The following is a 24,628-nucleotide window of genomic DNA, read 5'->3' on the forward strand; positions in this document are numbered from 1 at the left end:
TTAATGACATATAAAGAACTGCAAGAAAATGTTTAACAAATTAGTAAGGAAAGAGCTTCAAAATCAGAAATGTGGCTTTGGAACAAAAACAGGCCAATAAAGAAGAGAAGAAAAAGTCCAGAAACAAAATTTGGTATACCTAAAACTTTAATCTACAAGAAAAAACAGAACCCTAATCAATGGGGAAAAAGAAAGATGACTTTCATCTGATGTGCCTGATACAGTTGGCTAACTACTTAGAAAGAAAACTAGATTCTGATCCTTGATCATAAAGAATATAAAAATAAAAAACTTGAAGCCTCCCCACCCCCACAAAGGCTTTCAGGCACTAAAAATAGAGGCCATATGAAGAAGTAATTGGCAGATACTCCACATAAAAATTATAAATATCCACAGTAATGAAAAAGCACGAATGAAATTAAAAGACAAATGACAAACTGGGAATAAAGGCACACCATTTATGAAAGGCAAAGAGTACTTAAAATATATGGAGTCCTTACACCACAATTGGAAAAGCTTTCCAACCCAATAAAAAAAGGTGAGGGAACCAAGAAAGTAAATATTTTAAAACATGAAAAAAAGTTCACCTTTACTAGTACATGAAAAAATGTATATAAAATACTATTATCAATCTTCACTTTGGGGATTTCCCTGGTGGTACAGTAGTTGAGAATCCGCCTGCCAATGCAGGGGACATGGGTTCTAGCCCTGGTCCAGGAGGATCCCACATGCCGCAGAGCAGCTAAGCCCATGCACCACGACTACTAAGCCTGCGCTCTAGGGCCCGTGAGCCACAACCACTGAGCCCACGCACTCTAGGGCCCACGCTCTGCAACAATGAGGAGCCCGTGCACCACAACAAAGAGTAGCCCCCACTCACCGCAACTAGAGAAAGCCTGTGCACAGCAATGAAGACCCAACGCAGCCAAAAATAAATTTATATATATATAAAAAATCTTCACTTTGATGAAGTTTCAAAAAGAAAGGTGATGAATTTCACCCGAGCCTAGATGCCAAAATTCTTACAATCCAATCATAGAAATCCTCTGGAATCTTCAAAGAAGCTTCTATACTAATAAGTAAAATTAACAAGGTTGCTGGTTAGAAGGTCAGTATACAAAAATCAGTTGTATTTCTATATATGAACAAGTGGAAGATGAAATATTAAAAAACCATACCACTTACAGTAGCATCAAAAGTCATGAAATTCTTAAGGAAAATGTTTACCAAATATGTACCCCATCCAAACACTGAAGAACTAAGTAAATGGAAGGATTTAACATGTTCCTAGATGGGAAGACTTCAAAATGTTAAGATGTCAATTTGCCCCACAATGATCTATAAATTCAGTTCAATTCCACATAAAAACTCCAGGAGACTTTATTTATTTATTTTTAATTGATGTGTTGATTCTAAAATTTATAAGGATATACAAAGCACTTAGAGTAGCCAAAAGAACTTTGAAAAACAAAAGTCAAATTGGAGGACTCACTACCAATTGCAAAACTAAGTATAAAGTTATAGTGTTCTTGGCATAAAGGATCAAAACATAAATCAGGGTACTAGGTAGAGCCCAGATGTCCAGACATATGTGGACAACCAATTTTTGACAAAGGTGCCAAGGCAATTCAATGGGAGAAAGGGAAATCTTTTCAGTGAATGGTGATAAACAACTAAATATCAACATTAAAAAAAAAAAACCCTACACCTCATACCATACACAAAATATAATTTTAAAAGGAACCAAAGGGGAGCAGTGGTTAAGAATCCGCCTGCCAATGCAGGGGACACGGGTTCGATCCCTGGTCAGGGAAGATCCCACCATGCCGCAGAGCAACTAAGCCCGTGCACCTAGAGCCCGTGCTCCACAACAGGAGAAGTCATAACTTGCTGCAACTAGAGAAAGCCCGTGCACAGCAACGAAGACCCAACACAGTCAAAAAAAAAAAAAAAAAAAAAAAAAGAACCAAAGGGGCTTTCCTGGCAGTCCAGTGGTTAAGACCCCGTGCTTCCACTGCAGGGGCACGGGTTCGATCCCTGGCTGCAGAACAAAGATCCCATGTGCTACGCAGCACAACTGAAGAAAACAAAAAAGAACCAAAGACCTAAATGTAAAACCTAGAACTATAAAACACACAGTAGGAAAATCTTTGTGGCCTGGGGGTAGACAAAGATTTGTTAGACAGGACACAAAAAGTATTAAATGATAAAAGAAAAAATTGATAAATTCAATCTCATTAAATTTGAAGATATCCAATCTTCAAAAGACATCATTAAAACAATGAAAAAGCAAGCTGTAGAGTGGTAGAAAATATTCCTAATACTTATATCTGACAAAGGACTTTATCCAGAATATATATGTTTTTAAAAGCTCTTAAAACACAATAAGATAAGCAAACCAAAAAGCAGGGAAAATGTTGGACACCTCACAAAAGATGTAGAAATGATACACAAGCACATGAAAAGATACCCAACTTCATTAGTCAACAGACAAATGCAAACCAAAACCATATTGAGATATCCACCTCAATAGCCAAAATATGTTTTTAAAAATAACAATGTCAGGATATGGTAAAGATGTGTAAAAACTGAAACTTTCATTCATTGCAGGTAGGAGTCTAAGTGGTCAAATCATTATAGAAAACAGCCAATTCTCCTATAATTAATTATATACACCTCCCCATGACAATTTCACTCCTAGGTAATTGCCCAAGAGAAAGGAAAACATACATCCACAAAAAGACTTGTATATGAATGCTCATACACGCTTCATTCATAACAGCCAAAAGTGGAAGTGACCCAAATATTCACCAACAGGTCAATGCATAAACCGAGAGAGAGAGAGAGAGAGAGAGAGAGAGAGAGAGAGAGAGAGTGTGTGTGTGTGTGTGTGTGTGTGTGTGTGTGTGTGTGTGTGTGTGTGTTTTGGCTGCCCTGCGTGACTTACGGGATTTTAGTTCCCTAACCAGGGATTGAAGCCAGCCCTCGGCAGTGAGAGCGTGGAGTCCTAACCACTGGACCACCAGGGAACTGCCCTGGATAAACCAACTGTGACGTAGTTATACAATGGAATACTACTCAGCAATAAAAAGGGACAAACTACTGATACTGGGCTCAGTAAGAGAAGCCTGACACCAAGGACCACATACTATATGATCCCACTTACGTAAAATTTTAAAACAAGAAGTACAAATCTATTGTGACAAAAAGGAGATAGGTGCTGACCTGGGCAGGAAAGCACAGCTTTACTGCAAAAGGGCACAAGGGAACTTCTGAGGTGATGGAGATGTTTTGTATCTTGACTGGATAATGGTTACATGTGTAGACACTTGTCAAAAACTCTCTAAACTTTGCACTTAAAATAGGTATATGCAAATTATAGCTCAAAAAACAGATTAAAAGAAGTAAAAATATAGAGACCATTTTCGGTCATCATTATGGTGAAGATTAAAAAAACAATGTTAATATAAAAAATAAACAAATATGGAACAATTATACATAACTTATATATGTATATATGTCATATTAAAATACCACCTGAGAGGGACTTCCCTGGTGGTGCAGTGGTTAAGAATCCGCCTACCAATGCAGGGGACACGGATTCAAACCCTGGTCCAGGAAGATCCCACGTGCCACAGAGCAACTAAGCCCGTGTGCCACGACTACTGAGCCCACGTGCCACAACTACTGAAGCCCGCGTGCCTAGAGCCCATGTTCCTCAACAAGAGAAGCCACTGCAATGAGAAGCCCGTACACCGCAACGAAGAGTAGCCCCCGCTCACTGCAATTAGAGAATGCCCTCATGCAGCAACGAAGACCCAACGCAGCCAATAATAAATAAATAAAACCCACCTGAGACCCTTATCCCAGAGATCAGAGCTTACATGACCCATATGGGGAACACCACTTCAGTGCCCTCGACGTGACACATGGGGAAAGACAACCCAGCCTGGCACTCTCACCAGAACGTGTAACCTGAATCTCATCGTGAGTTAGAACCTATCTGAGCAGTCTGCCATTTCAACTAGTCTTCACTCTTCAGAACTATTGATGCCGCGACAAACACTGAAATTCCAAGGAGAAAATGTTGGACATAGGACAACTAATAATTGGGAAGCATGATGCTCTATAACTATTATTTAATGTTGAATTTCCAGAATGTAGTAACTGTATTATGGTTATGTAAGCAAATGCCCTTGCTTTTAGGAAATATGCCCCCTCGGCATGAACAAAGAGATAAAAGGGGAAGAATGTCTGCATATAACTCCCTAAAGATTCAGGGAAAAAAAGGGGGGGGCGTTGGGGCTGAGACAGAGACAGAGTAAGAGAGAGAGAGGGAGGAGGGAGAGGGAGAGAGATAGTGACAGAGAATGGGGGAATTAAAGTGAAGAGTATTTGCAAGTCTTTTCTATTCTGGCAGTCTTCCCCAAGCTTGATATTAATGCCAAAGCAAAAGTTAAAAATAAAAATAAATATAATATTTTAAAAATTTCTAAAGATGAATCCGTTTGGAACTGAGCTTCTCAAATTTGGATGTACATATCAATCACTCAAGCATCCTGGTAAAAATGCACATTATGCCCCTGCGGGTCTGGGGTGGAGCCTGAGAGCCTACAGTTATCAGTCCTTAAGTGGCTTTACTGCTAGCCAGAGGCCAGTGTGGGGGAAGTCTGTCCAAGACAAGTTCCACAGAGTGGAAGACAAGCCTCAGGAAGCCACAGGCTCTCCTCACAAGGGCTTGCAGCAAAGAACTTGATGTTGGTCTTGAAGCGGGTAAGAATACACCACCCCAAAATATGCCACTTTGGCCTAAGGGCTGTTTTGAGCTGTAGGCAATGGAGAAACAGAAAGACTGCAGAAGTACCCTCCCCCTACTTGCCTAAAGGCAGGGCGTAAATATTCCTTTGTGAAGGACTCCTCCCCTCCTACCAGGGTGGGCAATGTGACTCTTAATAACCAGACAGAACTCCAGACTCTTTATCAGCCCAGAGACAGCATAACAAATTTAACTAAATAACCTTTATCTTCCATTAGTTTCCACATATAGCTACCTTCCCACAACTTACCAGCCCTTGAAGCTCAAAATCCTCTTTGTCTTGTCATTTCTCCATAAATGTATTGCCTGTAGTTAAAATGGTATAATTCTCTGGGTCTGACTGCCTTCTAGTTTTCCTTTCATTTCTGTGAGGCATCCCATAGCCATATAAAATAAATATTTTTCACCTGTTAATCTGTCTTTTATCAGCTCAATTTGCAGTTTCCCAGCCACTGAACCTTAGAGAGTAGAAGAAAAAGTGTTTTTCCTCCCTGACAAGTCTCTTAATGAGAAAAAGATAGTAATTGCCACTATTGGTGAAATATGAAAGAAGTCAGTGCTCTAAGACAGCACTGCAGAGGTGCCTGGTTCTGAAGATTCTGAAGAAAAAACTGGCAGTTACGTATTTTTCAAAACAGATATGGATGTTTTTCCCCTGTAAGCCTTGGATAGGTGTCTGTGAATCTACCCCAAACTGCAATAGGAATAAAACACGGTGGGCACGGATGTTCATGGCATCATGTAAGCAAACCCAAGTCCCAGGTCCCGGTAAATGGATCAATGATGCTCCAATCACTGACAATCTGACACAGCCACTTAGCAGGATACCCAGGGAGCTTTTATATCATATGAAGAAATGCTTACATACACACTGGAGACAAAGCATAAAAACAGGACTCAATACAGCATAATCCCAGAAAGGCACAAACAAAACAGCAGAGAAAAGAAGGAAGTTCATCAAAACACTCAGAGATCTTCTCAGATAACTGGAAACATGTAATATCCTTTCACTTTCTAAATCTTGCCAATTTTTATAACAAGAATGGGTGGGGGAAATAAATATGTCCATTTAAAATTAAATTTTCTGAGGAGACTTCTGCTGCCTTCTCGAAGATGGAGCAGACATACACTCCTTTAATTCCCCCCACTTAGTACAACTAAAACCCCAGGAAATTATATATTAAAAAAACACAGCAAACTCTCTCTGAAAGGTGGAGAGAGGAAGGCACACCAGCTAGGGACCTCAGACAACACAGCGAGGAACAACAGAGTGGTGAGTACCCTGGTTTTTCTTTCTGCCTCATATATCAAAACTTGAAGCTGAAGGAGCAGGTGACCCCAAAATACCAACAGGCACAGATAAAAATACAACCCTAACAAAAGCCTGTTCTCTCAGCCACAGGACCAGGAAAGTAGCTAGACAGACAATAACCGCTCTAGTCCAGCAAGCACCACAAAAAAACATGGCCCCCCTGGGCTTCCCTGGTGGCGCAGTGGTTGAGAGTCCGCCTGCTGCAGGGAACATGGGTTCGTGCCCCGGTCCGGGAAGATCCCACATGCCGCGGAGCAGCTGGGCCCGTGAGCCATGGCTGCTGAGCCTGCGCGTCCGGAGCCTGTGCTCCGCAACGGGAGAGGCCACAACAGTGAGAGGCCCGCGTACTGCAAAAACAAAACAAAACAAAACAAAACATGGCCCCCAACCTCGCTCATGCTAGCAGAGAATGAGTGGGAGCCTAGATTTCCACCCTCACCAGGCTGCAATGAAGTGCCCCAACACCCCCACTGGTGGTCTCAGTGAAGGCCAAGGCCAAGCAGAGAGCTGGGATTTCCATCCTGCTGACTAATAACAGTCCTCCCCCCACACAACCCCAACACACACTGTATCAGTGGAGACCACATGGGGAGCTGGAACTCCCAACCTCCCTCAGAAGCCCAAGACATTTTCAAATGAATCAAATAAAGGTACATTTGTGGACTTCCCTGATGGCACAGTGGTTAAGAAGCCACCTGCCAACGCAGGGGACACGGGTTCGATCCCTGTCCGGGAAGATCCCACATGCTGCGGAGCAACTAAGCCCATGCGCCACAGCTACTGAGCCTGCGCCCTGGGGCTCGCGTGCCACAACTACTGAAGCCCGAATGCCTAGAGTCCGTGCTCTGCAACAAGAGAAGCCACCGCAATGAGAAGCCCATGCACCACAACGAAGAGTAGCCCCCGCTCGAGGCAACTAGAGAAAACCCGTGCACAGCAATGAAGACCCAACGCTGCCAAAAAAAAAAAAAAGGTACATTTGCCACCAGCGGACTTATCCTAAAAGAATGGCTAAAGAAAATTCTCTAAACAGAAAGGAAACAATAAAAGAAGGAACTATGGAACATAAGAAAGGAAGAAAGGAAAAAGTTAAGTCAAAATATGAGCAAAGGCGATAGGCTGTCCTTCTCCTTTTTAAGTTTTCTAAATAAATATCTGATAGTTGAAGCACCAGTTATAACATTGTCTGACATGGTTGAAAATGTCTGATGTGGTTCTAAATGTATGTAGAGAAACTATTTAAATCAATTGTATTATAAAAGGAGGAGGGGAAAGGGATGTAAAATTTTGTGATAAGTTATGTATATTTAATACCTAGAGCAACTGAGACAGGAAGGAAGGGGGAAGGGCACAACCATTAAAAAAATGACACAACCATTAAGAAGAACAGGATACCACAAAACCCGGTTAGAACCTACTGAGGCCCAAGATGGTGGAAGATCTGACTTCCAGTGGACCTTGAGCCTCATTATACGCTCCTTGTAATACATCAGCATATGCTAAATGACACACCCACAGGCACATAACAGTTCTGAGGCCAACCATAAAAGGCCAAAATATGGGGCGGTGGCGCAATTCCTGGAAATCTCTGTCCCTTCCCCCAAATAACTGGAATAATCCTCCCACTCGTTAGCCTGTGAAATTACCCAGCCCATAAAAACTAACCACCCCATATTTCAGTGCCGCCTCTTGCCCTCTGAGAAGGCCTACACTGTCTGCGGAGCGTGTATCTCTTTAAATAAACCGCTTTCATACTACTATGGCTCGCTCTTGAATTCTTTCCTGGGCGAAGCCAAGGACCCTCACTTAGCGGCTGTCCCAGGAACTCCCCCAAGACCTGGGACATGACCATCCTCTCGTGCCCCATTTTTCCTGCAACACAATCACTAAAAAGCTATATTGACAAAGATTCTTTGCTTGACCAAACTTTAGTCAGGCTCCTGAACCTTCCCCTGGGCCCATCTGTGCACTTCCTTGAAAAACTCAATTTTAGCATAAGTCAGTTTAACCAGAACATCCTGTCTTCCACATCTGACTGGCTTCCTCATCCTAGGTGATGTCTGGTCACCCTGGCCTGTCTGCAGCAAGAAACCTGTCAGGTTGGTCTAGCCAGAATCCCTTCTATCCCTGATGCTTTCTCTTAGTAATTTTCCATCCACTGACCCCACCCTGCTCCTTGGCTATAAGCTATAAGTTCCCATTTGCCCAAGCTGTATTTGGAATTAAGCCCCACCTCTCTCCTCCACTGTAAACTTCTGTTACAGTGGTCCCTATACCTGTCAAGATGGTCCTGAATAAAGTCTGCCTTACCATCTGTAACAAGCATCATTGAATATTTTTTTAACAATATAAAGATATACACTTGACAATGCACTAGGCAAACAGAAATGGAATTCTTCGAAATGTTCAAGTAACCCACAGGAAGTCAAGAAAAAGAAAATGAAGAAACAAAAAACAGAATAGAAAAAAAAAAAAAAACAGAACAGACTTAAGCCCTAACATGCCAATAATTACATTAAATACAAATGGTCTATGTACATCAGTTAAAACACAGTGATTGGCAGAATGGATTAAAAAACATAACCCAACTATATGCTATCTAAAAGAAACTCACTTCAAACGTAATGATACAGACAGGTTGGAAGTGAAAGGGTGGAAAATATTTAATATGCAATTATTAATCAAAAGAAAGAGTAGCTATATTTATATCAGATAAGGTATGTCAGAATAAAAAAAATTATCAGAGAGAGGGGGACATTACATATAATAATAAAAGGGTCAATCCAACAAGAAGGCATAGCAATCCTAAATGTGTATGTCTCAAACAAAAGAGCTGCAAAATATGTGAAGCAAAAACTGACAGAACAGAAAAGAGAAATAGACAAATCAACTACTATAGTTGACAAATCAGCTACTATAGTTGGAGACTTCGACATCCCTCTCTCAAAAACTAATACAACAATCAATTAGAAAATAAGCCAGGATACAGAAGAACTCAATAGCACCATCAACAAATAGGAGCAAATCAGCATTTATAGAACACTTCACTAGACAACAGCAAAATGTTTTGTTATTCAAATGGCCACAGAATATATACCAAGACAGACCATACACTGGGGTCATCGAAATCCTGGAAGGAGAGGAGAAACTCCCAACAAATTTGAAGGAGTTGAAATAATACAGTGTGTTCTCTGAAAACAATGGAATTGAACTAGATATTAATCAATAATAGAAAGGTAAGGGGAAAATCTCCAAACCCTTGGAAATTTAACACCACACTTCTAAAGTGTGATAAAGAAGTCTCAAGGGAAATTTAAAAATACATTGAAGTGACTGAAAACAAAAATACATTGTATTATAATCTGTGGGACCTTGTTAAAGCAGTAAGTAGCTAAACCAGGGAAATTTATAGCACTAAAATGCTTAAATCAGAAATGCTTACATTTGAGTCTCAAATCAATTATCTAAGCTCCCACCTCAAGAATCCAGAAAGGGAATAGTAAAACAAACCCAAACATGCTAAATGAAGAAAATAATATGAGAGCAGAAATCAATGAAATTGAAAACAGAAAAATAATAGAGAAAAATCAATGAAATAAAGAACTAGTTCTTTGAAAATATCAATAAAATTGAAAACCTCTGAAATGATTGACAGAGAAAAAGGCACAAATTTTCAATATCAGGAATGAAACAGGGATATCACAGACCCTGCTGATAACAGAAAGGATGATAAAGGAAAACTACAAATCACTCCACACACAAAAATTTAACGACTTAGACGAAATGAAACAATTCTTTGAAAAATACATACTATCACAACTCATCCACTATGAAACAGATAGTATGAATAGCCCTATAACCACTAAGGAAGTTTAATATATAATTAAAATATCACACACAACCCACCCCACCCCCAAACCTTCAGGTTCTTATAGTTTCAGCAGATAGTATGAAGAGCCTTATAACCACTAAGGAAGTTTAATATATAATTAAAATACCACACACAACCCACCCCACCCCCAAACTTTCAGGTTCTTATAGTTTCACTAGAGTATCCTACCAAATGTTCAAAGAACGAACACTAATTCTATACAATCTCTTTTAGAAAACAAGAAGAGGGGACACTTCCCAATTCATCTTCTGAAGCTAGTATTACCCTGAACAAAACTAGGCAAAGACAGTAAAGAAAACAAACAAAAACCACTGACAGGTATCTCTCATCAACATAGATATAAAAATCCTTAACAAAATAATAGCTAATAAAATTCAGCAATATATAAATAGAATTTTATATCATGACAAGAAGGCGTTTATTCCAGGGAAGCAAGGCTGGTTCAATATTCAAAAGTCAATCAATACAATCCGTAATATTAACAGCCTAAAGAAAATTCACATGATCATATCAACTGAAGTAGAAAAGGTTTTGACAAATTCAACAATCACACATAATAAAAACTCCAGAAAAATAGGAATTAAGAAACTTACTCAACTTGATAATTTATTTAAAATTTACAGCTAACATTATACTTGATTGTGACAGACTGAATACATTCCCCCTAATATTGGGAACAAGGCAAGGATGGATGTCTGTCCCCGCTGCTGCTATTCAACATTGTGCTGGGAGTTCTAGCCAGTGGAATGAGGCAAGAAAAGGAAATAAAAGCATTAAAACTGGAAAGAAAGAAAGAAAACTGCCTTTATTTGCAGATGACACGATTGTCTACACAGAAAATCCAGGAACTGTTTAAAATAAAATAAAAACCCAAAACTCTCCTTAAACTGATGTATGAATCCAGCAAGGTCACAGAATAGAAAATAAACATACAAAAATCAATTGTGTTTCTTATACTATAAATGGATGTGTTATCATCAAAATTAAAAATAAAATTTAAAATTGCTCAAAAAATGAAGTACCTACGTATAAATCTAACAAAACACATACAAAATTTATATCTAAGAACTACATAACAGTGATGAAAGAAATCAAAAAAATAAGTAAATGGAGAAGCATTCTGCATTCACAGACTGAAAGATCCGGATGATAAAAATGTCAATGCTCCCCAAATTGATATATAGGTTTAACAAAATTCCTATCAAAATCTCAGTTATACCCTTAATAGATATGGACAAGATTATTCTAAAATTCACAGAGAAAGGCAAAGGGACTAAAATAGCTAAAATAATTTTGAGAAAAAAAAATTAAAAAGGAGGAATCAATCTACCTAATTTCAAGACTTAGTATATAGGTACAGTAATCAAAATTATGTACTATTAGTAGAGAGAGAGACAAATAGATCAACGGAACAGAACAGAGAACCTGGGAAAAGACCCACACAAATATGCTCAATGGATTTTTGATAAAGGAGCAAAAGCAATTCAGTGGGGGAAAGAAAACGTATTCAACAAATGGTGCTGGAGCAACTGGACGTCCACCGGCAAAAAAACATGAACCTTGACCTAAGTCTCACACCTTATACAAAACTTAGAGATCATGGACTTAAATGTAAATGGATTACAGATCATGGATTAAATGTATCATGGACTTAAACATAAAATGTGTACATAACTATATAACTTTTAGGAAAAAACAGGAGAAAATCTTTGGGATCTAAAACTAAGCAAAGAGTTCTTAGACTTTACACCAAAAGCATGATCCTTAAAAGGAAAAACTCACAATCTGGACTTAATCCAAATTTAACACTTTTGCTCTGCTAAAAACTATGTTAAAGGGATGGAAAGACAAGTTCCAGAGTGAGAGGATATATTTGCAAAACACATATCCAACAAAGGACAAGTATCTAGAATATATACTGAGCTCTTGAAACAACAGTGAAAAAGTAAATGGTCCAATTAGAACACAGGCAAAAGTCATGAAGAAACACTTCACATAAGAGGATATTCACATGGCAGATAAGCACATGAAAAGATGTACAACATTATTAGTCACTAGGGAAATGCAAATTTAAACCATAATGAGATATCACTTACCAGAATGGCTAAAATAAAAAAAGTGACAACAAATGGTGGGAGGATGTGAAAAATGTAGATCAGTCATACATTGTTCATAGGAATGCAAAATGGTACAGTCACTCTGGAAAAGGATGTAGTAGTTCCCTGAAAAACTAAATATGCACTTGCCATTCAACCCAACAACTGAACGCCTGAGCATTTACCCCAAAGAAATGAAGACCGATGTTCACACAAAACCTGTACACAAATGTTTACAGCAGCTTTATGCAAAATGGCCCCAAACTGGAAACAACCTAGACGTCCTTCAACGGGTAACGGGTTAAACAAACTGTGGTATATCCAAACCAAGGAATTCTACTCGGCACTAAAAAAGGAATGGACTACTGATATGTGTAAAACCCTGGCTGAAGCTCCACAGAATTAGCTGACAGTCAATTCCCAAATGTTACATATTGTATAAATCCATTTATATAATTTTTTTGAAATGACAACATTACAGAGATGTAAAACAGATTAGTGGTTGTCAGAGAAGGATGAGAGCATGGGATAAAAGAGAAGTGGGCTTGGCTATAAAAGGCAACATGAAGGATCCTCCAGTGAAGCAAATGATCTGTATCCTATACGTATCAATGTCAATATGCTAGTTGTGATACTGTATTATATTTTTACAAGATGTTACCATTTAGTGTAAAAGTACAAGGGATCTCTTGTTATTTCTTACAACTACATGTGAATCTACAATTGTGTAAAAAATAAAAAATATATAAACTTTATGTGCAGCCATGATCATAGCAGCATTATTTATAATAAAAGGTGTGTCCATCAGTGAATGAACAGATAAACAAAATGCATTACATACATACCATGGATTATTCGGCCTTAAAAAGGAAGGAGATTCTGACACGTTACGTCATGGATGAACCTTGAGGACATTACGCTAAATGAAATAAGTCAGTCAGAAAAAGACAAATACCGTGGGATTCCACTTATATGAGCTGTCTAGCGTAGTCAAATCATAGAAAAAGTAGAATGGTGGTTTCAAGGGGCTGGGGGTATGAGGGAATGGAGGGGAATTAATTACTTAATTTGTGAGGAATTTCAACTTGGCAAAATGAAAAAATACTGGAGATTGGCTACACAACAATGTGAATATGTTTAACATTACTGAACACTTAAAAACACTACTGTACATTAGAAATGGTTAAGATACTAAATTTTATGTTATACACATTCTACCACAAATGAATTTTTTTAAAAAACTAAAAAAAAAAAAAAAAGACCTTCACAATGGTGATTTCTAGTGCACTAGGCAGAAACTATCCTCAATAGAGTGATAAAACAGCATTGTTTATCAAAATCTACATTTTCCTTTCACAAGATGAATACCAAAGCTCATTAGATATTAAATTCACAGTATCTCCTTGTGTGTCACACTGGTCAAAGGTATCAAGTTTTAATAAGAAATATGAGTTTCATCTCCTTTGGGTCATTTGTGTTCAACAACTATCACAGTACATAGTAGATGCTGAAACAGGTGTGCTGAGCACTAGGGCCCATGAGTACAGCGCTGAGGGAATAGAGACACCCCATCCCATGTACCCTGGTTAATTCCTTCCTATCCTGAGCCCTCTCTACTCCCCAAGCTTAAAGTCTTATCGAATGCACTGTGCGGACAGCAAACTTGAGATGTGTTTCCTGTGCATCTACTGTCCTTCCGTCTTCCAGCTGCCAGGGAACCAGAAACAAAACAAAGTCCATACCTTCACACAGCCCATTCTTGTGGGAGGAGATGACTCTGTGGTACAGTAACTAGATTTTATGCCAGCCAATGGAAAGCGTTAGAAATAAAAATGAAGGGATATGGTGGGAAACCAAGGCCGAAGGCAGAAACTGGGCTGAAAAGAGGTGGGTGAGAGCACCTGCCAGACCAACACCAGCCCCTATCCTGTGAGGACACCTGAGAAAGTAAAAAGTAAGCCTCGTGAGGGAACATGGAAGGGGAAAATGCAGAGGAGATTCCCTAACAACTCACTGCACGGTTGTGGGACGGTGCTGAAATAATCTGTGCTTTTTCCCTCCATTTCCTAATATTTCTGAAATAGCTACTACCGTGATTATTATTAAATTAAAAAAAATACCCTATGAAGTAAAAGAGTGAAGAGGTCTCTCTTTTTTCACAGGAAAGGAACTCTAAGATGCCGAGAGGATAACAGACGAGGACTCCAGGGCATTTGTTTTCCACCATCTTTGTCTGCACAAAGGCTCCCGAAGATGACAAACAAGCCAGCATGGTGAACAGCCAGGACTACACAGGCAGGAGGGATGCAAAAGAGCATTTTACAAACTCATGCCCTTCCTGTATTAGTTTTTCTCTGCTAGGGCTGAACAACCTGTGGGGCAGACAGCAAGCTGGCTGAGATCCTGGAAAAGCTGCCATGCAGCTTAGAAAGAGGCAAATATGGGGTTCTCAAAGACCCTTGAAGAAATCACTCACCGGGGGCAGCTGGAGGGCAGTCACCTGCTGTGCGTCCCTCAAACTCGCTTCCTGAAGAAGGGAGGTGTCTTGCAGGACTGAAAGAGATCAGAAATGGATAGCTCATAAAATCCTGGGTCTCTTTTTTCACCTGTAGAAAGAGGATTACCAGATGATGCACATAAAAAGCACCTGTGGGACTTCCCTTGTGGTGCAGTGGTTAAGAATCCGCCTGCCAATGCAGGGGACACGGGTTTGATCCCTGGTCCAGGAAGATCCCACATGCCGCGGGGCAACTAAACCCGTGCACCGCAACTACTGAGCCTGCACTCTAGAGCCCACAAGCCACAACTACTGAAGCCCGCGCACCTAGAGCCTGTGCTCCGCAACAAGAGAAGCCACCGCAAATCACAATGAAGAGTAGCCCCCGCTCGCTGCAACTGGAGAAAGACCGCACGCAACAACAAAGACCTAACATAGCCAATAAATAAATAAATAATTTAAGTTAAAAAAAAAAAAAAGCACTTGCAAAATAAGGATTTCTGTCACTTTGCTTTCAGACATGTCAGTGGGGGCAGTAACAGGGAGTGCCTGGGTTCCAGTTGGCTCTGCCACCAACTAGCTATGTGACTCCCTGCAGGTCCAGGGACCTCAGCTGTATCATCCACAATACAAGGGAAAAGAAGGTTAAAGCTCCATGGAGTAAAAGGGGTAACAGCTGTTAGCAATTAAGATTACTGTGGGACTCCAGTGTCATAAATTTATACATTTATAAGTTTATAAATTGCAAAGCTCTTTAAGAAAGACTATTATCTCTAACAGATGCTCCTGGAATAGCACTTCCCACAGTGCCCAACCACCATCACTCAAAATGTGTACACATTGTAGTACTGGGATCATCTCACTCTCCCTTATCAAGGGCCTCTGCTACATTCTCGTATGATTTCTCTCCCCTGACCAGCACATGCCCAGGCTTCTGCAAGAAGTGAGCCACACACCTGGCCCACGGTGCAGCCATGTCAAAATGAGCTGTGTTTCAAAAGGTGCTCCTTTCACAGAATAAGCTGCACTATCATCTCTCAGTTTGGAGAAAATCTGGGAGGTTAACTGCAGCTCATAGTGTGAAATCAGTGTCAAAGCTAACATCAGAAGCCAGTGTTCCTCACCTTTCACACCTGGGACATAAAGCTTTCGGCAAACAGCAGGGGCAGGTGTGGCTATTGGGAACAACAGCCTGAGACAGGAGCCAGCTCAGACCAGCAGTGACATGTGGGTGGGGGGGTGGTGTGTGAGGAGAATTCCCCACTGAAGGCAGCCTCATCACTCTGCTGCCAGAAGCTCAGGCTAGGTGGGCATGGATTTGAGGAAGGCATGTTTTAATTCTGCTCTCATACCTACCACCTTCTGGGGTGTAAAACACAGCCCTACCCTATCTTTCACCAAGATAAATGAGCACATCGACACTTTAAAGATTACTTTGGGGCTTCCCTGGTGCCGCAGTGGTTGAGAGGCTGCCTGCCGATGCAGGGGACACGGGTTCGTGCCCCGGTCCAGGAGAATCCCACATGCTGCGGAGCGGCTGGGCCTGTGAGCCATGGCCGCTGGGCCTGCGCTTCTGGAGCCTGTGCTCCGCAACGGGAGAGGCCGCAACAGTGAGAGGCCCACGTACCGCAAAAAGAAAAAAAAATTACTATGGACAGCTTTTAGCCTCTAAACAAAATCTATATTTTGGGGAAAAGCTTCAAGATTAGGAACTATATGGCTTTTACTGGAAGTGCTTCACAATGATAAATCACCTGAATGTTTAAGGTGTCCTTAATAGCTAACTCTCATCATGCCTACTTTGTCCATTCATTATTGCTCAAGGAAATGGAAGCGCTGACCCTTTTGACCCAAAGCCCATCCATGGTAGCTGGATTATCTCAGAACTTCACCAGGAAGTGAGTAGGCTGCTACAGTTCCTGAAGCACCTCCTCCTCCTGAGGGTCCTGTCATGGCCATCATCAACCTGCATAACCCAGGCTGCTTGCACATGCGTTTGTTTATTTGGGCAAATGGTTGTTTCTCATGCCTGTGGTTATGGGCTGAATTGCATCCCTGCCAAATTCATATGTTGAAGTCCCAACCCCCAGTACCTCAGAATGGGACTAGATTTGGACATAGGGCTTTTTAAGAGATAATTAAGTTACAATGAGGTAATTGGGGTGAGCCCTAATTCAATATGCCTGATGCTCTTATAATAAGAGGAGATTAGGACACAGACACACAGAGGGAAGACCATGTGAGGAAACAGGGAGAAGATGGCTGCCTAGAAGCCAAGGAGAATCAGGTCTTAGGAGAAACCACCTCTGCTGATACCTTGATCTAGGACTTCCAGCTTTCAGAACCGGGAGACAATAAATTTGTTGTTTAAGCTGCCCAGTCTGTGGGACTTTATTATGGCAGCCCAAACAAACTAGCACATCTGTCTTGACTTTTAACCAAGGAGAGGCTGGAGAGTTAATTTGATTTTTACAGAAATCAGTATAGTTTCACACATAAAGAAATGTAATATGTAACTTTTAAAAACTGAAAACCTTATTACAATGACAACTTCTGTGAATCATAATAACGCATTCCTGCTCTCCTCATACTTTCTTTTTCCATCTATAACTGTAGCACAACTGTAGCACAAGTCTGCCCAAACTAACCCTCACACCCTACAGGTCACTTCCTTCAAGCTGAGAGCACCACTTCTTTCCATGATGATTAATTACTTCAACTAGAAATCATGGGCAGGAACTCCCTTGTTGTCCAGTGGTTAGGACTCCATGATTCCACTGCAGGGGGTATGAGTTTGATCCCTGGTCAGGGAACTAAGATCCCGTATGCTGCATGATGCAGCAAAAAGAAAAAAAAAAAAAAAAAAAAAATCATGGACAGCTCAGGCCCCCTGTTCAGTATTTTATGGGTATCCAGGCATACCTCATTTTATTGCACTCTGCAGATATTACTTTTTTAAAAAACTGAAGGTTTGCGGCAACCTTGCATCAAACAAGCCTACTGGCACCATTTTCCCAACAGAATTTGCTCACTTCATGTTTCTGTCACATTTTGGTAATTCTTATAATATTTCAAACTTTTCCATTATTGTATTCGTTATGGTGATATGTGATCAGTGATCTTTAATGTTACTATTGTAATTGTTTTGGGGTGCCGTAAACCATGCCCATATAAGACAACAAACTTAACTGATAAATGTTGTGTGTGTTCCAATGGCTCCCACACTTCTCTCCCTCTCCTTGGGCCTCTCTATTCTGTGAGACACAACAATACTGAAATTAGGCCAATTAATAACCCTACAATAGCCTCTAAGTGTTCACATGAAAGGAAGAGCCGCATACCTCTTACTTTAAATCAAAAGAAGAAATAATTAAACTTAGTGAGGAAGGCATGTCAAAAGCTGAGATAGGCTGAAAGCTAGGCCTCTTGCACCAAACAGCCAAGCTGCAAATGCAAACAAAAAGTTATTGAAAGAAATTAAAAGTGCTACTCCAATGAACACACAAGAAAGCGAAACAGCCTTATTGCTGATATGGTGAAAGTTTTAGTGGTCTGGAGAGATCAAACCAGCCACAACATTCCCTTAAGCGAAAACCTAATCCATAACAAAGCCCTAGTTCTCTTCAATCTATTCAGGTTGAGAGAGGTGAGGAAGCTGAAAAAGGAAAGTTTGAAGCTAGCAGAGGTTGGTTCACGAGGTTTAAGGGGAAAAGCCGGTCTCCATAACATAAAAGTCCAAGGTAAAGCAGCCAGTCATCCAGAAGATTTAGCCAAGATCATTAAATGAAGGTGGCTACACTGCACAACAGACTTTCAGTTTAGACAAAATAGCCTTATATTGGAAGAAGATGCCACCTATAAGACTATCAGAGCTAGAGAGAAGGCAATGCCTGGCTTCAAAGCTTCCAAGGTCAGGCTGACTCTCTTGTTAGGTGCTGATGCATTTGGTGATTTTAAGTTGAAACCAGTGCTCATTTACAATTCCAAAACTCCTAAAACTTCCCTTAAGAATTATGCTAAATCTACTCTGTCTGTGCTCTATAAATGGAACAAAGCCTAGATGACAGCACATCTGGTTACAACATGGTTTACTGAATATTTTAAGCCCACTGTTGAGATCTACTGCTCAGAAAAAAAGATTCCTTTCAAAATTGTACTGCTTTTTGACTAGTCACCCAAGAGCTCCCTGATGAGATGTACGAGATTAACATTGTTTTCATGCCTGCTACCATAACATCCATTCTGAAGCCCACAGGTCAAAGAGTAGTTTCAAGTTTCAAGTCTTATCATTTAAGAAATACATTTCACATGGCAATAGCTGCCATACACAGTGATTCTTCTGATGGATCTGGACAAAGTTAACTGAAAATCTTCTGGAAAGGATTCACCGTTCTAGATGCCAGTAAGAACATTCACGGGAATTCCCTGGCAGTCCACTGGTTAGGACTCGGTGCTTTCACTGCCGGGGCCCAGGTTCAATCTCTGGTTGGGGAACTAAGATCCCACAAGCTGCGTGGCACAGCCAGAAAAAAAAAGAAAAAAAAAAAAGAACATTCATGGGAAGAGATCAAAATATCAACATTAACAGAAATCTGAAAGGTGATACCCATCCTCATGGATAACTTTGAGAGGTTCAAGACTTGAGTGGAGGAAGAAACCGCAGGTGTGGTGGAAACAGCAAAGAGAACCAGAATTGGAAGTGGAGCTTGAAGATGTGACTGAATTGCGACAACCTCATGATAAAACTTGAATGGATGAGGAGTTGCTTCTTATGGACGAGTAAAGAAAGTGGTTTCTTGAGATGGAATCTACTCCTGGTGAAGATGCTGTGAAGACTACTGAAATGACAACAAAGGATTTAGAATATTATATGAACTTAGTTGATAAAGCAATGGCAGAGTTTGAGAGGACTGACTCCAATTTTAAAAGGAAAGAAGTTCTGTGGGTAAAATGCTATAAAACAGCATTACATGCTACAGAGAAACTGTTCGTGAAAGGAACGATTCAATCGATGAGGCAAACTTCATTGTGGTCTTATTTTAAGAAATTGCCAGTCACCCCAACCTTCAGCAACCACCATCCTGATCAGTCAGCAGCCATCAGCATGGAGGCAAGACCCTTCACCAGCAAAAAGATTTCATCGTGCTGAAGGCTCATATGATAGTCAGCAATAAAATATTTTCAATTAACGTATGTACATTGATTTTTTAGACATAATGTTATTGGACACTTAATAGACTAAAGTGTAAATACAAATTTTATATGTACTGGGAAACCAAAATTTCATGTGACTCACTTTATTGAGATTATCTCCACTGGACAGACCAGGAAACTGAGGTTTGCAGAGTTTAGAAGCATGCCCCGGGTCATACCTGGAGGATTCAAAGCCAAGTGTATCTGCTGCCAAAGCCACCTGACTGTGGCCATTAGTGCATTTTGTACAGATATTCAGACACGTCTAGCCAACATCCATGCTCCAAGTCCTGAAGATATCACCCTATCCCCTAGGAAGCATTTTTATATTTCTTTGCAATATTATAACAATCCTGAGAGCAGAAGTTGTTTGGCTGGGGAAAGAGAGGTTCAGAGAGACAAGGACATGGCCATGCTCAGCTCCCCACACAGGCCCTATTGGGACAGCGACGGTGCCCAGCTGTCCCCAGACCAACAAAGCCCAGAGGTGCGCCCTCAAAGAGACAAGATGATGCAGCCTCAAAAACACCTACCCATAGTAGAGGTCCCTCTGGGCAGACCTGGCACCCATGAAGAGAATACTCTCATGAGATTCTGGTTGAATTGCTCTAGGGAAGGACCAGATGCTGAAAATGGTTCCAGGATACTTAGGGGGAAGGAGAGAACTAAAAATGTCAAGAGCTACTTCCAAGTGCACAGGACTAGGTACAAACACCCCTTCCCCACTCCCTTGGGCTTCCTACCTGGGTCCCCGCTGAGCTGGCCCGAGAGTCTGCTTGGAAGCCCGGGGCCCTGAGCCAGGACCATGGGCTGGGCGTCCTGGCTCTTTGCAAGGTCACTCTGGGGTTCTGCTGGCAGCCGCTCCTGCTCCTGGTCTGGAGGGCTGTCCCCATCGTCAATCACCACGGGGTCTTCACAGTGCTTGAGCTGCAATCCCAGAGAGGGTTTTTCAGAGCTCGGTGGAGAGGTCCCTGGCCAGATGAGGACCAGCAACTGTGCCAGGGACTGGCAAACCCCTCCCTCCCTGGGCCTGCTGACTGCTGACTCTACCACTAGAAGCTCAGTCCCAGGCTTGTTCAGGGCTATAAAGGGGGGTGGGTAACATAACCATGCCACCAATTAGGGCATTTAGGGAATGGAATCTGCTTTTTTAGGAAACCAAACTTCAATGTGGGCATAACCGAAGCACATAGCTCTAGGTGGAATTCCTCATCCCTGGCCAGGGGACGTGTGACCCCACCAAACCATCAAAGCACAAGGTGGCCCCCCTTTCCACATCTGCTGCCCAGCCCCGCTCTGTCCCTCTCCCTTCCCATCCTCCCAGCCAGCCCAGCCCAGCCCCCTCTGCTCACCCATTGCCAGGGTCTCCCCGGCTCTCGTTCCAGTGCCTCCACAGCAGCCACAGCCTGATCGCCACTCTCAGGTTCCTGGGCCCGCACCCAGCCCTGGATCTCCCGGGGCAGGATGGCCAGAAACTGCTCCAGCACCAGCAGCTCCAGAATTTGCTCCTTGGTGTGCCTTTCAGGCCGCAGCCAGCCCCGGCACAGGTCCCAGAGGCGGTGCAGGGCTTCCCGGGGGCCCGCCGCCTCCTGGTAGCAGAAACGTCGGAAGAGGCGGCGGGAGGACTCGGGGCTGGGAAGCTCACCCTGGGGGCTAGGGTTCTCTCCCGGCGGGCTCCTCATTTTCCTGGGCTCCTCACTTTCCTTTGGAGCCAAGACTCGGGGGCACAGGGCTGTGGGCATGATGGGATTTGATGGGGGTCAGCAGCAGAAGACGACCCTATTTCCAAACAGAAATCACTGGCTTCAATGTTCTGGTCTCCTGCAGTGGTTTTTTGGGGGTGGTGATGGGAAAAGTGAAAAAGCCCACAGAGACCAGCCCTTGGGAGAAGCCCTGGGACATGTGAGAAGTGTCAGTGTGGATGATCCTTACAAAAAGGGAGAGAAGGAATGACCCCATTCCCAAAAGCATCATTTTGTGATTCCCCTAACTGGGTGACTGGACAAACAAGGCAGGGAGTCCAGGAGAAAATCAGTGGCATTTCAACGTGGCACTGGCGTTCCAAGCATCCCAGGAGACCAACAGGGCCGCATGCAGGAGAGAGATGTAATTAACGCTCTGTGGTACCTTCGGTGTCCAGGTCCTCCTGGAAAGGACCTGAAATGGACGAGCTGAGAAGGCCGCTATCTTGAGGCTTCAGAGCCAAAGGCACCGTCCTTGCCCTTGAGACCTTTACAAAATGAGCTAGAAGGACAAAGACAGACATGCACAGGAAAAGTCTTCAAAGCTGATCCAGGAAATTCATCCTGCTGGTGGCTAGGGCTGACGATCAGTGCTAGACACAGATTGAGAATCGGCCTTGCTCAGTGGAATATGCACTGGGAAGCAGGGAATAAAGCAGACAGCCTAGAAGATCCCCAGACAAGAGATGGAGAAAGTCAAAAGAGGCAGCCACGTCCTGAGTTTCTTACAGAAAAATAACATTATGTATTTAAAAACATCAGTGCTTTCAGATGAACCTCTACCCAACTCACTAAAGTCTGAATAGTAAACTTTAGCATATATTTAACAATGTCTGGACCTTCCACCTGGCCTCCACCCATCTTGCCTTCTCTTCTCTTCAAACCACAATGAAGAAAACCACACACACCTCACAGACCTTTCTCAGGCAGAACAGAGGTCGGGCACTCATGGCACAGCCTCCACATCTGCAGGGTGGGGCTCAGGGGCCCTTGCACCTCCCCAGTGAACACATACAGAGCGACATCAGAGAGTAGCGGCCACTACTCAAAACTATGGGACCCAGGGAAAATGAATGGCACATGGGGTCGCACACAGTCCCCCCCACCACCACCATAAGGCCTCTGAGACCCTTGGACATGGTCACTTGCCCTCCTCACCAGGTTTATGAGGCTCCCCAGCATGCTAGCACCTTAATCTTAACAGCTCAGTGCCCCCACCCCCAAGGGTTCCATGCAAAACGCAGGCCTCATTCCCATTTCACAGGAAGACAAGTGTTCTTCACAGAAGAACAACAAAGCCACTGAATGGCAATCAGAAAACCCCAAAGCTCTATACCCCTTTGCTTTCCAACATAAAAACAAATACAGACTGGCATAAAAGGACTCTGAGGGTATCTGGCTGGACACACTACAGCTTGCCCCGCCTCCGGATTTCCTCCAGTGTCTGCTCCTGCATCTGACACCCAATCTCAGCCTTACTCACTTGCCACGTTCCATGAACTCAGCCATCACACACCTGCAGGGCCTCTAGGTTCCTCAGGTCTGCACCCAACCTGTGCCCCACCCTCAGTCCGTACTCAGATACCAGCTCTCGGGCATCTGGCTCTAGGCTCTGCCCATCATCCCTAACCAGACAGCCGTGTTCCTGTCACCCTAGCACCTGGCACATAGGAGTCTCGGAAATGATGTGTGATGAATGAATTAACGTTGGTCCCAAGAGGATCCCACAGGGGGGCGGGGCATGCTCAAAGAAGCTCTAGGCGGAGGAACAGAGCTGGATCAGCAGAAAGAGGAGGGGATGGGCATTTTATGCCAGGAAAAAGGGCAAGCCTTTCCTCGCTCCAGATCTCTCTCCCTTTTCCCTCTCTCCCTTTCCCTCCCTACACATACACACAACCACCTCCACTTTACCCAGTTCCCGGATCCTCACCTCACAGCCTGGAACTCCTTCCCTGCGTCTAACTCAAATCCCTCCTGCGGCGGAAGTCTTCGGCAGCAGCGCCTCATCCTTCCAGCCCGGTCCCCCGGGTGTGCTTCCTGAGGCGGGTTCTCTGCAGAGGCCACTCCGTCCCTGGCTAGCCGAGCCCCCGTCTCCTGCTCATCCAGAAAACCACGGCTCCGCTTAGGAGGGAAGAAATGGTAGCAAATGGAGGCGCCTGAAAAACAACATTTGTGTTGTCTAATCCCCCTCCCCGGAGACCCACCGCACGGCTCCTGGAAGCGAGGCAGGGCGCGCGGGCCACAGAAGCCTGAGCCGCCTGGGCCGCACTCACCGCCGCGCCGCGTCCCAGTTGGCGGGCCGTGCAGGCCTGACCGCCTCCAGAGCCCGCCGGACGCGGAGGAAAGGAAAGGCCGAAGCCCTCCGGCTCCCTCCCCTGGGACACTTCCTGCTCCGCTCTAGGACCGGGGAGGTCTTCGCATCTCAGTGGTTCGCTCCTCCGCCCCCCGGCCGAGGTGTGCGCTGGGGGTGACATCCGACACCCCCGGCCCGGCCCGGCCCGGCCCGGCCGGCGCGCCCCGCCCTGCCACGCCCCGCTCCGCTCCGCTCGCGCCCCGGCCTAGGAGCTTGGCCGGGGGCTTTGTGGATCAACCACACCGCCTCTGCCCTGCCTCCCGGCGGGCCCGCGCGGGGGCCGCGCGTCGAGGCGGGGCGGGAGGCAGGAGCGTCGAAGGCTCAGCTGGGACCGCGCCTGGAGGCGGGTGGCAGAGCGAGGGGGGCAGAGAACACGGTCAGCAGGAGGGCTCGCGCGGGTGCGCCCTGCCGTGGACGGCCGCTGGTGTGGGAAGGTTGGCCTGGGGGCTCCTCTCTTCGCTGTTCTGCCCCTTCGGACTCCCACACGGGCTTGGGGACGCCCGGAAGGGACGATCCTGGAGCCGAGGCTGAATGCTGGAATTGGGAGGGGCAGCGGAGGAAGAAGGCTGCCGCGCACAGTGGGCCGCTACATTTCAGAATCCCGGTGTGACCACCCCGCACCCCGCGCCCTGTCAGGTCCAACCCCCCTTCCAGCCAAAACCCCTCCTCTAGGTCCGGCCCGCGGCCGCTGAAGAGACGAGGAGGACTGGAGAAAGTAAGACTCACC

General features: G+C 43.7%; 1 protein-coding gene across 2 annotated transcripts in view; it reads right to left on the bottom strand.

Annotated features, from left to right (window-relative positions):
• ZNF496 (zinc finger protein 496) overlaps nucleotides 1–21,548 on the bottom strand; it is a gene marked incomplete at both ends in the record, with an annotated part of 35,492 nt that extends 13,944 nt beyond the window's left edge. For both annotated transcript variants that reach the window (XM_079703475.1, XM_079703474.1), the window contains 3 exons: nucleotides 14,593–14,669; nucleotides 20,550–20,733; nucleotides 21,159–21,548. In XM_079703475.1, coding sequence (XP_079559601.1) covers nucleotides 14,593–14,669; nucleotides 20,550–20,733; nucleotides 21,159–21,548 — 651 coding nt within the window. The remainder of the gene's footprint in view (nucleotides 1–14,592; nucleotides 14,670–20,549; nucleotides 20,734–21,158) is intronic.
• Nucleotides 21,549–24,628: the final 3,080 nt, after the last annotated feature.

This window comes from Hyperoodon ampullatus, assembly GCF_949752795.1.
Source record: "Hyperoodon ampullatus genome assembly, chromosome: 4".
Lineage (NCBI taxonomy): Eukaryota > Metazoa > Chordata > Mammalia > Artiodactyla > Ziphiidae > Hyperoodon > Hyperoodon ampullatus.